At 41.6% G+C, this 18,652-nt stretch overlaps 1 protein-coding gene across 1 annotated transcript in view; it reads right to left on the bottom strand.

Moving 5' to 3' along the window:
• Positions 1–9,274: 9,274 nt before the first annotated feature.
• Positions 9,275–18,652, bottom strand: part of ell2 (elongation factor for RNA polymerase II 2) — an 11,020-nt gene continuing 1,642 nt past the window's right edge. Inside the window, exons 2-12 of the mRNA XM_030767245.1 lie at positions 16,538–16,588; positions 15,743–15,864; positions 15,475–15,638; positions 13,452–13,711; positions 12,100–12,224; positions 11,896–11,968; positions 11,102–11,705; positions 10,769–10,829; positions 10,332–10,503; positions 9,948–9,992; positions 9,275–9,758 (exon numbers count right to left, since the gene is read on the bottom strand). Of these exons, the coding sequence (XP_030623105.1) occupies positions 9,642–9,758; positions 9,948–9,992; positions 10,332–10,503; positions 10,769–10,829; positions 11,102–11,705; positions 11,896–11,968; positions 12,100–12,224; positions 13,452–13,711; positions 15,475–15,638; positions 15,743–15,864; positions 16,538–16,588 (1,794 nt within the window). The 3' untranslated portion in view covers positions 9,275–9,641. The remainder of the gene's footprint in view (positions 9,759–9,947; positions 9,993–10,331; positions 10,504–10,768; positions 10,830–11,101; positions 11,706–11,895; positions 11,969–12,099; positions 12,225–13,451; positions 13,712–15,474; positions 15,639–15,742; positions 15,865–16,537; positions 16,589–18,652) is intronic.

The following is an 18,652-nucleotide window of genomic DNA, read 5'->3' as shown; positions in this document are numbered from 1 at the left end:
ATGATATTTCCAGATATTCTAGTAAACTATACAGTAAACTGTAAATACTATTTTAGTAATAGCACACCAATAGTAATGGTAAAGTTGTTTAGAGTAGCAAGTGGTAATAGTAATAGTAAATTAGTAAATGGTTAATATAAATGTAGTTTTCTATTTAAAATAACGGTCTATTCTTACGTTACAATGAATATACACTGAAAGTGACTTAAGTTTCTTTCGTTTTTTAACTGAAATAAAACAGCACAATGTACATATACAAAATGGATATGAAAAATGACATGTGACCGATTGGATCACGGAGAATTCATTCCCCTTCATACGTCCTTACTTATTTACTTATTTTATATATATTTTTTTTACTTATTGTCTGATTTTCTGGCCGAATGAGACCCCATGTCGGTCGAACTGCAGTACTACACGATACCTACGACACGACACGCCCACTATGGTTATAGTTAGGGCTGGGTTTTTTGTTCGTTTTTTTTAATTTCTTTTATTTTCAAAGTATGAAAAACCATCCAATTCCAATTAAAAATTATAGCCGCACACAGCAATGAGGGGGGCAAGCAGTCCAGCAGGGTAGAGTCACCATGGCATCTTGATCTGATCATGTTAAAAACATAGCTGTGAATACTGATAGCAAGATTTATGTCAGCTGACACAATATTTGTTAAGAGAAACACATCAACACCTATGAGGCAGCAAGTTGTTTTTGCTTACTGCAGCGCATACTCAGGAAGTAGTCCTGAGTCAATATACCAAGTATTGCTGAGATATGCCCTCACTTCCTCTTTGGCGGCTTCACTGCAGAATTTGGTGACGGACCAAACTGGTGGTGGCGGACGAATGGTTTCTAAAATCAAAAATCCTCATGATAATTTTTGTGAGGTTATGTGTGAAGATCATCTGTGTCAAGTTTGGGGAGATTGGACAAACTTTGTGGCCTGTGAAAAATTTCTAAACATTTCAGTAAAATCCAATATGGAGGCTACAATTATTAGATTGACATGACAAATTGCAATACCTCAGCCTTTGGACCTCCTATAGTATCACCAGACAAGTGTATCAGTTATTTAAGACAAAGACATCAACAGTTATTAGACAAAACACATTTTGCTTATTACAGCGCCCCCCCCCCCCCCCCCCCCAGTGGTCAAATGACGCAGAATTTTTGTGCTTCCTCAGAATGGGGTCTCAAGTCAATATTCCAACTCTGCTTTTGATACATCAAACCGTGGCTGAGTTATGACCTCACCTCCTGTTTGGCAACTTTGCCGTCGAATACGATTACAAAACAGAAAATGGCAACATGTCCAGACCTGGACTTTCTGGACTCCCTTTGGGCGATGTCTTGAGTTTGGTGTCAATACTTCAAAGTGTTGCTGAAATACGAGTTCACTTCCTGTTTGGTGACTTCACCACCGATTTTGATTGGCTGTGAGGGACAAACGCTTTCAAAAATCAATAATGCTTTGGATAAGTTTTGTGAGGCTTGGTCTGACGATCATCCGTGCCAAATTTGGTGAAGATTGGACAAAGTTTGTCCGAGAAGTAACGAAAAATCACTTTTTGATAAAATCTAATATGGTAGGAAATCCAATATGGCGGGTAATGACCTCATGAGTGCACTGAACTTGCCTTGACCCGAGGAATCCAACGCTTCCTCATTTCTGAAAATCGGACATACGTTTCAAAAGTTATGGGTATAAATCTACTTCAACTTTGACCTGTTGGTGGCACTAGAGCACTCAAACTGCAGACATGAAACTTGGTGACCATACGGTTCTAGGAGCTGCCGTAGACACCCTAGGCAGAAGAAGAAAAAGAAAAAGGAATATAGCTGCAAGCAGCAATGAAGGGGCCAAGTAGCTCATGGGCACCATGTAGACATGTACTCAGAACAACCCCTGAACACGACACCAGTTCATCACAGGGTGAACAGACACACTGACATTGACACCCACTCTTACACTCACACCTCTGGGAGATTCCCCAAAAATAAACACGGGGCTTCTAAGGCCTGCCGTAGAAAACAGTTGAAAAAATAATGATACTAAGATGGCTGAAATACAAAATAGTCAACACAGAGGGTTTATAATTTCTCACCTAGGGTTCTGTACTGTGATAATGCCGAAGAAGTTTAGTTGAAATAGCGTGCTGTCATCTTAGAGTAATAGGAGCTGTAACACATTTGTGTGTGTTTCACTGGTATAGTGCCACCATGTGGCCAAATTTCATGAAATTTGGTAGGTATCCAGTACTCCCATTAACAATGAAGTGTACAAACTTTGGGATCAATCCAACCAAGTATTGCTGAGATATGCTCACTTCCTGTTTTGGAGGCTTCGCCATTGAAATTCATTGGACAACAGCGGCCATATCCTTTGGCCTAGCAAAGATTCTTTTGATAACTTTTGGTCAGACCATTCTGTGGATGATGCATACTAAATTTGGTGGTGATAGGACCAACGGTCTCAGACTAGTTCGCAAGAGTACAGTTTTCAGAAAATTCAAAATGGCGGACAATTCAATAAGGCAGATTTCCATAAAATGGGTCCATTCTACTCACCATGATACAGGGACTCAGGGACAGTAAGACTTACTGCTCTAGCTCAAACATTTCATTGGTTATGAGCAAAAATGTCCCCTAGAGTTTGGCCTGTTAGTGGCACCAGAGGCAATAATGGAATGACACCAAATTTGGTGCCTGGATTCCTTTTACTCTGCTCTATGAAGGTGCTAAATTTCAACATGATCCATGAAGGGCTTCTATGCTCTGCCATTGAAAGTTGCTAATTCCAAGATGGCTGGCAAACAAAATGGCTGACAGGTTGGGGTCATAATATTCCAGTAAGGGCATGATACTGTGATGATGCATAAGATGTTTGGATGAAATATCTGCTTTTGTCTTGGAGTTATGGGTATCTGAATACATTTTTTGATGTTTTCCTACTATAGCGCCACATTGTGGCCAAATTTCATGAAACTTGGAGAGGTCCCAGTATTCCTCCTCTCAAAGAAGTGTACCACGTTTGGCATCACTCCACCCAAGCATTGCTGAGATATGGCTCACTTCCTGTTTGTAGCCTTCGCCATCATAATTCATTGGACCACAGAGGCGATACCATTTGGCCTAGCAAAGATTTTTTGATAACTACTGGCTTGAGACAATATGTACTGATTTTGGTGGTGATAGGATTGATAGTCTAGGACTTTTTCGAAAAAATTGATTGAAAATTTGAAAAAATTGAAAATCTGATTACGCGGAAATTGACATCAATGGGTGCATTGGACTCGTCATGACCCAAGGATTCAGGGAAAAAAAAGATCCCAACTCTAGGATAAAGAGTTCAAAAGTTAAAGGCAAATATGTACTGAAAAAGTACCTTGATTTCTGGCCTATTGGTGGCGCTACAGGGATGCATGGATTGATCCCAACTTTGGTATCTGGATACCTTGGACTGTCCTCTATCAATGTGCCAAATTTCACAACTTTTTACCATATGGTTCTAGGGGCTGCCATAGACTCCCATGTCAGAGACAATAATAATAGTGAAGAATACTAACGGTTACAATAGGTGCCTGCAGCTTTGCTGCTTGGCCCCTAAAAAGATGGTGGAGAAAAGGCAGAAACACAATGGGTGTCTGCACAGCTTTGCTGCTTGGCCCCCAATTACATGTGGAGTCAACACAACATCTTTTTGAAAGAAGAAGAAAAACATACCCTACCCACTGGAGTATCAGCTGGATCTAACGAAGGTGAAGAGGAGGAATAAGGGGCATTCCTCAGTAACATTAAGGAACCATCAGGTATGGCACCAAGGACAATGGCAAACTCTGCAGGGGTTACAGGAATCTTATGCAAAGCTAAAAACTCTGGATATGATAATAAAAATACTTGAGGGTTGATTAACTGATTCACCAAGACATGTGATTATCAAACCAATTTTCTAGAGACAGAGATTTGTTTTTATACAGAGTGTCTATGTTGTTCCAAATAAAATACTGGCGTGGGGAGAAGTAGCATCGGTAAACCAACGCTCGATCCAGTAGCATTTGTTTATGAAAAGCAGATAGTTTAGCTGGAATTTTTTCAGTATTGTAGTTACAAAGTAACAGATACTTATAGCCACCAACACGAGAAAATATATAATGAGGAATAAAGTTCCAAAATGAAGTTGGGTTTTTCAAAAAATGTTTAACCCAGTTTATCTTAAAAATATGGTTCAAGGTGCAGAAGTCTAAAAAATTAAGGCCACCATGTTCATTAAGTATTCATGACTACTGACTTCCTGATGTAATGAATACGGTTCTTCCAGACAAAGTTAAAAAGCATCTGGTCAGCAGCCTTACAAATCCGGCAAGGAACAGAGGCCTTTGAGAAATGTTCGATCACACTGATAGCAACCGGAATCTGAGAAGCAATTTTTAAAAACAGGGTCGTGTCATCCGCCAGCTGACTAATGACAATTTCTCTCTCTGCAATGTGAATTCCCTTTATATCACTTAGCTTTATATAATCTGCAAGGAGTTGGGTAGCAAGTAGGAAGAGATAAGGAGAGATCGGACATCCTTGTCAAATTCCTCTCTTTAAATCAAATCTTGGGGAGGGGGGGTACCACACTTCAGTTTCACAGAACTGTTTCCATTATTATATAACGTTTTAATCATTTTACTCCACACAAGAAGGACGTTGAACCTCAGCCCTTCTTGCTGTGAGGCGACAGTGCTACTCACTGCGCACCGCAAGAACATCCCAGCAAGAACGTCCGGGGGGGTCGATAAGACCGTAACATTACCCCTAAATTAGACCTGTTTTCCTCTCTGATATACACCTGTGTTTGTTAAGTTTTATTCTCGGCCAACACTTTTTTAATTTAACGTGCTGTAATCCGAAATTGTATCAGTTGCTTTTTTAACGGAACAAATGTACAGCGAAGCCACTGAACAGGTAACAGGCTACTCACACGGTTCGTCCTCCGGTTCTTTGAAGCATGTAGTCCAGAATAGCGCCCATGTCGTTTTCTTCACTGATATCCACGAACTGTAGTCGCCCTCTTTTAAATTTGTAATTGGATAGGACATCTTTTGCGAGAATGCAGTTGGAACACGAGGGTTTCCAGAACAGCACGACCTTATCTTTTTTCACTTTTGCAGCCACAAATTCTTGAGCCATTCTGTTGGTAACGCTGCCCCGAACAAGAATTTACCTGGTGTACAACAACTTCCAATTCCGGTATCAGCAGTGAGTGAAGCTCCGTACGTATTGCTGTCACATTTAACCTTCATACAAGAAGAATTCACGTCATCAGAATTCACCAGCCCGCCCATCTCATAAAAAGGAGTGTCCGAAAGTGATCCAGCAACAATTAGAGATAGTTTAGTGCCAGAATAAAGGAAACACCAACTTGTAGCAGAGTATTGGGGCAACATGATTCGTCAGAGCAGCGTCAGTGTTTGTACAGATAGTGGTCAGCATACTTTGTATACATCCTGTAATCACATATTTACTTTATTTTGGCAGTTACCTGTAACTTTCTTAGGGGTAATGTTCCTACAACCACAGCTCCATCCTACACGTGTGCTACAAGCGTCTCCCTGACCTACGGTGGATCTATTTGGTAATGTTAAATGGTTTAATGCGTTTTGCATGTATACTGAAAGTGCTCACATAGATGTGCTTTCATGACTTCATCACAAAAGTATGTTTAGAGTAAATCACTGTCTGGAGCAGCCAGGAAGAACTGAGAGATACATACATGTTCCTCAACCCTGCCTAACAGATCTCCTCTCAAAAGGTCACAAAGTCACACCCTTCCTTGTAGAAGAGTTCGATATCAGGTTCTTTATCAAACACCATAGGAATAATTAGGTTCTTTATAGCTACAATATACTTCAATATGCATGGTTACACTTACCGTCCATCATGACTTTTACATAGTATTATGAGTGGGTATTATCTTATTTTCACTCCCCGTATATAACATCTGGTATTTAGCATCTGATATTACAATGTTCGATGTAATTACAGGAAATGGTATTTGCTGTATGCAAACAGAGGGAGAATTTAGCTAACAGATATAATTAAGGGAGTCGATGACGTTACTTTTACTGTCACTATTATTTCAACCTCTTTAATTATTGTGTACTCTGTAGTTACACCGCTTTGACATATAGTAGATTGCTTTTTGCTGAATTTTCTAGAATCAGGTCAGTCGGGATGCAAATCCAATGTGCTTCAATTTACATGTGATTTCAACACAGCATCAAAACAATTACTCAGCTTCAGGAACTGCTGAGAAAAATACACCTTATCCCTCTAAATGTGAATAGGGTCAAATACAGTGACTGTACACCTGAACAAACAGCATAACCCTAATTAACCTCAGTGTGATGAAAGGACAGTACCTATAAAATGTTTAATGTTTGATCAACTGTAATCAGTACAGTCTCTCTTTAGTAATCCGTCACGTATGAACATCAGATAAATACAGTGAGAACCTGTTGTCCTCTCTCAACACCTCCTCAAGTACTGCTGGAGAGACAGCATGGCCTGAATGTAGCTGTAACCACAGAAAACAAGACTCGGTAGACTTCAACATGCTGCAAGTTCACATTTTATTGAACTGATTTAATGCATTTTCAGATGGGTGGTCTGGGAATACTTTATTACAATCGGTACCAAACCTCACCCAACCACTAAAACAAGAGAGATGACAGTGTGTTTTGAGTAGTTCATGACTTTTTTTTTTTGTTTCTTTCTCTTTTTTTTTTTTTTTTTTTTTTTTTTTTAATTTTTTGCAAGTCCAATCCTCTCAGCACAAAGGAAAAGGAAACAAAATGTGGGCCAAAAGAGACCAGGCCCTGAACCTAATCACAAAACCTTTTTTTTTTTTTTTAGTGTTTCTTTTTTTTTTTTTTTTCTTTAATTTGCATCACTGCAATCTCTCTTTCTCCACTGACCCATCTCCCAACACACACTTATCCTGTGCGGTCATCAAGGTCACCGAGGGGAAAGTTCTTTCCATCATATCAAACATCAACATTTGCACCATTTTAATCATGTCTTAATAAACTGGAAATGGACCAGTTTGAAAAGTGCTGCTTAATGTTACGAGTGAATCAATACATGTATTTCACCAAGTTATTTTACATGACTGACCCAATCTGGTACATATGATCAGTACATTTACATCGGAATGGGGGAAACAAAAAAAAAAAAGAAAAGAAACTGTAATTGAACGTAAAGCACTCACAGATAACTCCATTTCTGTTATGTGCCTCTCACAGTGTGTGTCCTAAAAAAAACAGGCTCTTGCCACATCATCTTAGCAATACCGCAGGTTTCAGAACCAAGCAAAGACCAATTTACATGACAGGAACTTTATGTCCAAACATCTTTCAAAAAAACTGCTAACCAAAGTCTTAAAATTAATGTCTCACAGTGTTTTAAAAGAACACTGAAAGAAGCCTGTAAGTATGGACATTATTTTCAGAGTTTGGGAGTATCATGCCTTTCCTTTGCTGTGGGTATAATACTCAGGCTAGAGTGGCTTTCTGCATCCCATTTAGATATGCTTCTGATGTGACCAAGAGTTCTGTAGTTGGCATATCACTGAAAGCTTGCATAGTGTCCTCACTGTGGTAATGAGAACCATGGTTGCTGTGATCATGGTGAAACCCCTGAGGGCTTGCAGTTTCACAACAACCCCATAGAGTGCACAAATGTTTCCCACTTTTATAACTGTAAGCTTGGCTGTAACTTTTGAAGGGAAAAAAAAAACAGTTGTGGATTGAAACGTTTGCACAGAAAGGATAAAAAAAAAAAGAAAAGGGTGGAAAAAAATGACAAGTGATCAATAATGGACTTAAAAATCAGATTATTGCAATATTTCTGGAGACTGAAATTGTAGGTCTTGCGTATCTCACAGAAACAGACTAAACCAATGTGTGTAGTTAATGCCATATCATCAAAACTCACTTTTATTTTGGCAAACATCCCAAACACACAGGTTTGTAAACATAATGCTTCCCTTAATCTGAAGTGGGTCTCCAATAATGAGATCATGAAATAAAAGACTTACGGACACTGGATCACTTTCATTTTACATCCATATGTTCCAAATAAATCATCAGCCAATGCCTCATTTCTTTTCTTAATTCAAAACAAAAAAGTTATTCATTCATATATATATATATATATATATATATATTCTTATAGTCCATAAACAACTGCTCTGGAATTTATGGAATAATTAAGCAAAAATACAATATACAATTGCAAGAGTAATGCAGGCTTTTCACTTGTGAACTGTCTTCCTCACAGACTCACACTTATTGGCTAATGGTTTTGCCTCTAGTTGAGGAAATAAAACACTCTTTCTGGTCTTATTTTAACCAAACAGGTTGAAATTAAGAATATGTAACACTTGCCAGATTGATCCTAAGTGATCTGGCTGTTCTAACAAAGACTATAGCAGCTTTCTTTTTTCATTTTTCTATTTTCTCTTTTTTTTCCTGTGTAAATTGCATTTTTTTTACCCATCCATCCCACCCCAATGCCCACCCTGTCATTCACACACCTTATCAGCATCTCTTTCACACTCACCTGAATTTCCCTTTTAGCCCCCCACCCCACCCCACCCAAAATAAAACACAAACAACTCCTCTCTAGTTTTCCTTCTCTCCCCACACACACACACACACACACACTCACACATATTCTTTCACACAGACATTCACACATAGTCACACAAATGAAAGCGGACACCTTGCTCAGATGTGTGCCTAACCTGTTAGGTCATAGTAGTTTCTCCCCGCTGCTCTGGGCCTCTGGAGTCGGACTGACTCAACATCACAGTGTGTAAACAAACACCTTAAGGCACCATTTGCACTGAGGGCATGAATACTGATGATACTCAACATGGGCCCCTATTGGGGGAGAAAAAAAAAAAAAAGTTGCAGAGATATGTACCCCCCCCATGGCCCTTGTCCCTGATCCCAACTGCACTGGCTCACTCAGGCCCTGTGCAAAGGCGTCAGAGACTCAAAGGCTTAAGGCCTCCTGGTACTGCATTTCTCTAGAAAAGATAAACTCTAAACCAGACATCATCAATAGACTCCTTTTTCATCATCACGGTCCAAAATAAATACATCTCCCTCTTCCTTTGTTTTTTTTTTTTCTCTATTAAATACACATAGCTATAGATATAATATTTTCTTTGCTCTGAAAAATAAGTTTAATCCTTTTTTTTTGTTGTTGTTGACGTTGTTCTTTTTTTTTTGTTGTTTTTTTTTGTTGTTTTTTTCTTTTTTTTTTGTAAGTCCTTCAAAAGCTTGCAAAGAAAGCGTCATCCCCCTTGATACACATTGCTATTGTTGAAGGAGATTCTCATAAGAGCCAGTGGTCAGGGGAGACGGAGCTTCGGAACAGAAAAGGGGGAAAAAGAAAGAGAGATTGGGGGGGGGGGGGGGATGAAAGGATGGTGCATATGCAGCAGTGACTTCAGCAGAGGAAGAGAAGGAAGGGAAAGAGGGCAGAAGAGAGGGAACGGCTCTTTGATCCCCTCACGTTCCCTTTCTGTGGGTGTCAGGTTGAGTAGGGATGTGCTTCGGCTGCAGGGGTTTGCGTCTCTCTCGTACTAAAGCCAGGACTGCGCCCTCCGCTGGTCAAAGTCTGCGATGAGCCTTTTAATGTGGGCAAGCTTGTTGTGCAGGTATTCACAGCGCTGTTTCTCCTCATGGTAATTTGGGTTGTTCTGCATCAAGAAACGAGGGCATACTCAAATCAGTTAAATACGATACTCATTTAACCCTTTACATGAGACGCTACACTCACAGGCGCTCTGAAAAGACTACAGCTTTTGTTTGGTTTTACATACTGTACAAAGGTTAAAAAGATGTTTTAGTATCTTTACTGGTTTTAGAAATTTTGGAGAAAAACGTACCTGTTTCATTTTTTTGTACTCTTGCAGCACCTCTTTGTGGGCTTCCTGTAAAAGATTGAAGAATTTTAGCACAACAGACAGAGGGAGACGAGATCAAACACATCTGTTGGCACTGTCCGTCACAAAACACACTGACTAGCGTGATCAGCGTTAGAACAGTTGTCCATTAACAATTTAATCTGAATCTCACACATGTTTCCATAAAGCTACTACAGATGGAACAACTTGAAATGTGAGATAAATATTGTATAAAATATCAAACATGACAAGCGTGGTTTTTGATCATAAGCCAGTACTGATGGGGAGCTTCCCACCAGACAGAGGACATGCTCTCGAGTCTAGTTTCTGTGGTTAACTTTTTCTGATGTGTATACACTGTCTGACCTGGTATTCCTCAGTTCCAGGTGAGAACCGTCTGCAGCGGGCTTCCAGCTGCGTGAAACGCCGGGTAATACTCTCCACGCGCGCGTGAAGGACGCGGTATTCATCATACTCGGCGTTAAAGTAATCCTTATAACGCTGCCTCTGGTCCATGGACACCACAGCAGTGTACTTACTGTAAACACACGCGCACACACACACAGCAAAGAAGAAAACACATCTGGGTTCACATGTTTAACCAACACATCACATTTCTAATAAAATGTCAGGCTAAAGACAAGCATCATACTGAACGTGAATTTGGGTGAGATACTGCCTGAAGAGATCAGCAGATAATTTGTGTAATCTATGACGGTTCCACTTACAGTGTAATCTAGACAGGGTATATGTACACACTAAAACTGTCCACTGCCATCAACACAGTGCCAAAGTTCACTTACACAATGTAATCTGGCACCACAGGACTGGAGAGATCTGTGCTGATGACTGGCCTGTGTTTGCCTTCAGACATTCAAAACACATACAGAGACACAAATGCACGCACGCACACATGCAGAGACACAAAAGGAGAAATCATTTCATGAAAGTGCACGGTTATCCCTTATCCTTCAAGTACTTTTTTTTATTCTAGTATGACCAAGCACAGGGTGTACCAGTATGTTGTCTTCAAAGCAAATGTAATTGAACAGTTACGCAATCACAGAGAGAGATAGAGCCATGTAAAAAGCCATATCTTCCCCTCAGATCCTTCCATGTACATTATCTATACGCACCGTCATCATCAGAGGTGGGGGTGGTGGTGGTGGTGGTGGCTGGCGTTTGCACTGCCTCGGGGCGGTGCCTCTTCCTGGGGCGCTCTTCCTCAGAGCGCTCCTCCCTGCGCCTCTCTCTCTCTCTCTCCCTTTCTTTACCTCTGTCTCTCTCCTTGTCTTTGTGCTTTTTGGATTTTTTCTTGGGTTTTTTGCTACTACTGCTGCTGGTTGCCGGCGACGTGACGGACGAAGTGTGGAGGGTGGAGGTGAGGGCTGTGGATGGGGTGTGGGCAGGCTGCCCGGAGGGACTAGGTGTGAGGGCGTGTGGGGTGTAGCGTCCGGATGGGTACCCGTAGGTGGAGCTCTGGTCTAGAGGCAGGTCCTGGGTTCCCCGGCCCTCGGGCGTGCTGGGGGAGTTGGAGTTGGAGCTGGAGGGGGGCTGAGAGACGGGAGGCTGGGAGGATGGCCCGGGACAGGCAGCGGTGACTGGGGGCGCCTGTCTCTTCTCCTCCTCGTGGGGAGCGCGGCGCTCCGAGAAACCAAGGGGGGTCCGGTTATTCAGGTGGGAGATACGGGGCTTCTTGGGCATCAAAGGATCAATGAAGTCAAACTCAGTCTGGCGTTTCTGCAGAGATCGAGAACCATTAACAGGAACACTACAGAATATAGGACTTTATCAGTCTCCATTGTTTTAGATATATGTTTGTGTGCATGTTGTGTGTACTTTAATGTGTCATTCAAACACAGCAGGTACAGGAACTGTACTATGCTTTGTGTGTTTGTGTGTGTGTGTGTGTGTGTGTGTTTGTAAATACCTGGGGGGATGTGGGAACAGGTTCTTTAGGAGGACTACTTGAGGAAAGAGAATCAGACGGTAGACCCAGTTTCCTGACAAACAAAAGAGAAATAACTTAAACCCCTGTCGATAACAGCCTCTGACAAATGATTAATATTTGCCTGAAAAAAAAAAAAAAATTGTCCTTGGATATGACACCACTGACACTGTGCTTAAGCGTTACCTAGCTAGAGTCATGTCCAGCTGTCTCCGCTCATCTTCCGTGTATCCTGGCCAATCCCGCTGGACCTCGCGGTAAATGAAGTCCTTCAGAGAATATGAGTTGTCCTTTGGGTTGAGATTAGCTACCTGCGTAGAGATCGCCACAGGACCGCGTTCATTACATCTTACCCAGCTGCTTCAGTGAAACCGTAAAGAAAGAACTTTTGACCCGGTGAGGAAGGAGGAGGTGAGCCTGCAAAAGTGCTTCCCTGGGGGAAGGTGGAAACTAAAGCTGTTGTAGTTCAGACACCCCCAGTGCATGATTTTTATCCGGTCAGAGTTTTGGCGAAAGACTGACTGCCACAACAAACACATGTTATGTAATGCGTTGTGTGCAGTACAAGGAGGAGGAGACCGACAGGGACTCTGACACACACACACACACACACAACCTCTATAAATAGACAAACCTATAGTTGGAAGGCAAAATGATCTAGAGTTCCGTCTCCCTTTCATCAGAGCAGCGGGGACAGAGTTTCAGATTCTCCTCTCACTCCCTCTGTTACTTCCCTCATTTCCAAACAAGGTGAAAAAGCCTTCTCCCTTCTCTGTACTCTCTCTGTCAGAGAGGCAGCGTTAAGCACGTCCTTCTCAACACTGCACAAACACACCACCTTGACATTTCTCGAGCGCAACCCTCAGGCAATATTTGTATTCGACTCAAAAAAAAAAACCAACTTATCCGCTCATTCAAAGTTCAGTCTCTGAGGAAAAACCGTACCAACAAACAAGCTTCCTTAACATATGAACTGCAAGAGTGTGTTTGTGTGTGTGTGTGTGTGTGTGTAATTAAACTAATAGGTTTAATGTATGGTTGCTTAATCCCCTCCGTGGCCCACACTAAGTGCAGGTGAATGCAGGCCTTTGTAAGGCGCTGACCCATGGTCCCTTTAAGATAACCTGCTCTGAGTGCTCCAAAGCCTCACAGTGCTTCAAAGTCCTTCAGATTTTACTCTCTGTGTGTGAACATTGGACGATATTTTGTTCTGGTGACTGAAGTCGGTCCTATCTGTGTGTTTCTGTGGCCATAATGAGGAGCCAAGAGATACATTAATCTGAGTCACTTCATCTAAACTACCAACGCTTTCCTCCTCCTCCTCCTCCTCTTTCGTTTCTTCTCCAGTGCTTTCCTTCTGTGATTCACGTCCAACTCTCCTCTTTGACCGTTCTCTCTTACCGGCAGCAGAACAACATAAGGCTCTTTCGTACACTCTCTCTCTCTCTCCTTTCACTTACTGTGGAGTGCTTTGATCTTATGTCCTCGTTCTGTTTTTTTTTTTTTTTCGGTTCTAGATCCCTTCGTCTCTCTCTTACCTGCTGTAGAGTGCTGCCCAGGGAGTTGCGGTCTTTCTGGCTGACTCCGTCTCTCTGTAGTCGTGCCAGAACCTCTAGTTTCTTATAGGACCGCAGGGCCAGCAGGTGGATGATTCGGTCTCGGTACGGCCGCTGTGACACCGGGTTGTTGGAAAGGCACTTGCGGATGGTGCTGGCAGGATTAAGGGGCGTGGAGCGTTTCCGCTCTGGAGCTGGGTCAGGGGCGGAGGGGGCTGGCTTCCGAATCTGAACTTTTTTACCTGTGTGAAGGTTTAAAAAAAAAAGGAATAGCATCAGAGAATAACCCGGAGAAAGAAAGGTCAGGAGCATTAAAATGACAAAATGACATGAAAGTAGCAGCGGGTCTTCTTTTTTCTGCTTTGATGTGTAAAGTGTGAGATTCAGAAAGCCAAAAAAAAAAAAAAAAAAAAATTCACCAACCGCTACTGTCTGTCATCAGATCGCACACTACAATAAGAAGCAACGCTTGGGAAGCATATTTCGGATGCCTCTCTCTACCTTTGTGAAGTGGTTATGAAATTCAAAATCTCTTTAAAAGATTAAGGGTAGAGAAGAAACTAACTCTCTCTCTCTCTCTCCCAAAGCCTTTGAACATGCTGACAGACTACTAGAGACGTAAACATATATTTTTACTGCCTAACAGCCTGCAAATTTTATGAATTTCTTACGTCAGCTGCTTATAAGATTTGGCCACCATTAAACTCAGACCAACACATCTGTGTTGGACAGTCTATGATTGGCGGTTAAAGATTGTTAATGGCAAGACTTCTATGGGAAATAAACAGGGTGTGCAGGCTTTTGCACACACCCTAGACATACGCTCTAGATTCAGCTAATCCAGGGACCCAAGAAACAATCAATTTTAGATTTAGGTGTGGAGCAAAATCCTGCGAGAGTAAAGTCCTGCCAGAGGACGATTGCCTATCCCAGGACTGTGCCATGTCCTGATCCCGGAAGGTGTGTGATTCACTCTATACCGATATCTCAAATAAAAATAAAAATAAAAACAGCACAGACAAAAGCAGTGAGAAAGTATGCGATGCATGAAGCCTGGGGTCAGGGGCCACATGGTTTGACTCAACTCTCTCCTCTGCACCTCTCTCACTTTCCTCCTGGGATGCTCCACGCAAATGAATCCCCAGCAGCAGAAAATAGACTGCGAGTGTGAAACTAACTTTTCAAGTTTATGCTGGAACAGCTTGATGTGACCTGGGCCCGGGGCTCCCAAGGGGCCCCCCCCTCCCCTGCTCGGCCTTCTGGCAGAACGCTTACGAGGTACAGAGAAAGGTTTTGCTTAACAGACCCAGAACAAGTTTAGTGACTCTGCTTTGCAAGTCACCCATGCCCTACAGGAGCTTACTAAGAACACGAAATAACTTCTCATCCTACATTAAGAACATGAAAGAACTTCTCATCCCGCGTCAAGAGCGAAGGCGCCCGAGAAACAGAGCAGAAGTCTCCGTGTAACAGGTCAAACGTACGTAACTTTGGCTGACTAAGAGACTTTTCATTTCTCAAAGGAGTACAAAAAAAAAAAAAGAAAAAAAAGCTATTTACTGTAACCAATGTAACTGAGACAACACTGTCAGATCACAGATTGTGAGAGACATGAGAAAGAGAAAAACGGGTGTGAGTTTCAACCACCAAAGCAGGTGTTACTTTTGGTGTTCTGACACAATTGAACTATGTCCTCTCAGGCTCTGTCAGAGAAGGGCTCACATCCTGTACAGGGTGTGCTTGTTTGTGTGGACGACAGTTACATCCCCTCCTCACTCCTAATCCATAAGACAGGACACAGCGTAACATCAAACCAAGGCAGATTAACCAGATTAACTTTTACTTTCCCTCTTTGCTAACCTTAATCCAGACATCAACCGTACAGCACACAAACAATTGGTTTACAGCTTCGGTTATGCGAGTAGGCATGTATAAGAGTGGACCAAAAACAGGTCTGTCCACAACAAGGAGGTCACATGTATGTGGTCTAAGTAGAAAAACCTGCCTCTAAACTGCCCTCCAGGTTTGATGACCTTGGTGCCTCGTTTGCGAGTGTCCTCCTCTGCCTGCGTCATGCGCTCCCGGGTCACCTGGTAGGAATCGCTGGTGGCACAAACGGTGATTTTGTCCTGCACTGTCCCCAGGGAGGCCAGATGGGGGACTCCGGAGCTATGGATTGTGTGTACAGAGAGAAGGCAGGGCTTAACCAAAGTTAAATAAGAGTAAGGCTATATCTGCAAGCGTCTGACACAGGTACTTTGACTGATCCTTACCTAGATATGTACTGGTGGATGCATTCAAAGCTTCCCTGAGGGTTGTCCTTGCCGACGTTGGACAGATAAAAGTCAAAGTTATGAGATCCATCGTGGCTGTCTGTCCTTGGGATGTTAATGCGCTGGAAAGTTCACAGATTAGTTACAAATCAATCCAGCTGATAAGGGTTCCCAAAAACAACAACAACAAAAAAACCTCCAGCAAAAAACACAACTCCTCACAATCACAACCTCAACAACAGGTTTTCAGAGTAGGCCAATGAACTGTAAAAACCTAAAACGCAGGATAAATGGCCCCAAACTGGCCTCCGCGTTGTCCACCTCCACGTCAACTAGTTCAGTGCCAGCAAGTCAATGGTGTTAATATGGAGCAGACGCAAAGACAAACGGGTCTATGCAGTGTCTGAATGGGGGGGTTGACAGCAGGAGACAGTCTGGGGGTATAAGGGCCCAGCTGCTTATCCAAAGGGCAGTATTTATAGTCACAGAAGAGCTGAACTCTGGTATGGCGTAGGAGGTCAAAGGTTAACCTGCCACTTTCACAGAGAAAGAGCTGGACTTGATTGACTGAACTCCAAATAGATCACTGGACAGTCAAAAACACTCTCTTCAGTGTCAGGCCATTAGCCTATTAGACCAAACAACCAGTCAGAAATTGACATATTTCATCCAAAGGGAAGCATTCAAAAAAGGCTAACCAAGGTGTGGGCTCACCCCGTACAGCGCAACTAATCCTGCTTTTGAAAATATGCTACTAAACAGTGCCTGCCTTTGTAGGTAAAAAAGTTGGCTTACCCCTTGAAGTCCCTGGAATTGTATTTTTGGCTGCAAGGACGGTACATTATTCTGAAATGGGAGAAGATTCCAAAGTGAAACACACAAAAAATGCTTTACGTGATAACAAAACAGAATAAATTTAGATTTTTTTTTGCTGCACAGCTGATGTGATTTTGTTCTGCCAAGGTATGTGAAGGACAGGATTCAAAACAAAACATGTTCCAGTCAAAATACAGCTTGGTCTAGGAATTTCAATCTTTACTGTATATTGCCATACAATTAAAAGATCCTGGGTGCTGATCTAATTAGGCGAAATGAGACATGTTCAGAAAGCTAAAAACAAACAAACAAAAAACTTCAGGGTTGTTCCCCACAGCATTTCCTAAAATGACTCAAAGCAGTGTGGTAGTGGACATGCACACACATGCTCAAACAGACACCCTGTAAAATCAGTGTTAGCCATGCAACATGGCAGAAATGGTTTAAATATAGGCCACAGTTAAGCACTGAGAATTTTCTCATTTATCAGCTTGTTGAACTAGTTCAGCATTTTACAACTTCCAAAAACACAGCTTAGCTTCGTACATGAACACAGCTAAGACCACATTTCAATTAACCACTGACAGCTTACTCACAACTGTTGTGCAACCACACAAGGCTTATGACAAGAGTGAGAAAGACTGGCAGTGCAAAGAGAGAAGGAAAGGGGTAAAAACAAACAAACAAACAAACAAACAAAAAGACAGAGACATTGACTTGATATGAGATGACAGAACACTGACAGCTATTAAAAGACCATAACCTAATTAATAAAATAACCTAATTGAGAACTGAGTTTTAGTCTATGTTCTTTTGGGTGAGATGGTTAAAATCCATCTCCAATTTAACATGGAAAAGAAACACCCCCACACAATGAACTCCAAACTTTGAAAACCCGTCATGCGAACATAAGGGTCCAACTTAACAGTGATTTGCTGATCTTCAAACAATTTCTCTCTCTCTCTCTCTCTCTCCCCCCCCCCCCTCCTTTCCTTTGGCCCTCTAAACCTCACTGCTTTGTCCCATTGCCAGAGAGATTAATAATGATTAACAAATGGTCAGTTCCGGATGGTAGCTGGGAAAAAAATACAAACTGTAATAACAGTATCTTTACTACGACCAAAAACAGTATGAAAGCCATGGCATCTCTAGGCAGAGAGCTGTATTTTGCTCTATAGAAGAAAGGTGAAGAGTGAAATCATTCTACCTGAGGTGGTTTAATAAAACAGCTGAGCTGAGTTAGACATCTTGTTGATTAATTATCTTGACTACATAAAACCAAACCCATTTATTACCATGTCAAAGTCTGAACCAATTACAACCAGAAACCTGTAAACTTTCTTTTGTAGGCATGTTCAGCATTTGCCCACAGCCAAGCGAAATTTTTAACGTCTTTTAAAAATCTTGAAGTTTGCCACTGGCTGCTACTCTAGAACAAACCTCATTTTACAGATGTTTAACCGTTTGAGTGCTCTGGCAGTTGTGGAATACGCCAGTATACACAATGACACTTTAAAAGAAATGAACAGTATCTGTTAACAGAACAGAAAAAAGCTCTCTCTCTCTCAATGAAATTATTTGCCCTGCTGCACTGCTCTTTCCGTCAGTGAAAACTAAACTTCAGTGTAGGTAAACAAGAATATGTACAAAGAATGGCAATGTTTCAGGACCAGTTACCTAATCCATTTAACAAACCAAACTTGACCTGTTAAGTTTCATACTTCAAATTCTTTATTCAAATTCGTATCTCTACAACACTATCTTTTCCATCAAATAGTCAACTCAGACAGTATCTGAAAATCAGCTTAACCATAAATATTGAGCAAACCAACAAACTGTCTATTTAAAGTTAAAAATAACGACAAACGCATAATTTTAATTAAGAAAGAAGTCATAGACCTAATAGTTTTATTCCTTTATGCGACAAGACCAAATAACATCTCAAAAAAAGAGTCCACGGTAGCTTTTAAAATTGGCCTGCTGTAGCTTTAAGTCAAACACTGCCTCGTAAGCACTTTGACTAGAGTAGACGCTTTAAAAATCCAGACAATGCAACTCTTTATTGAGCCCATCTATTTTCTCTTAGTCAACTAA

Source organism: Chanos chanos, chromosome 3 (assembly GCF_902362185.1).
Source record: "Chanos chanos chromosome 3, fChaCha1.1, whole genome shotgun sequence".
Taxonomy (NCBI): domain Eukaryota; kingdom Metazoa; phylum Chordata; class Actinopteri; order Gonorynchiformes; family Chanidae; genus Chanos; species Chanos chanos.
Note: the sequence above shows the minus strand (reverse complement) of the source record. Positions and strands in the feature narration are given on the sequence as shown.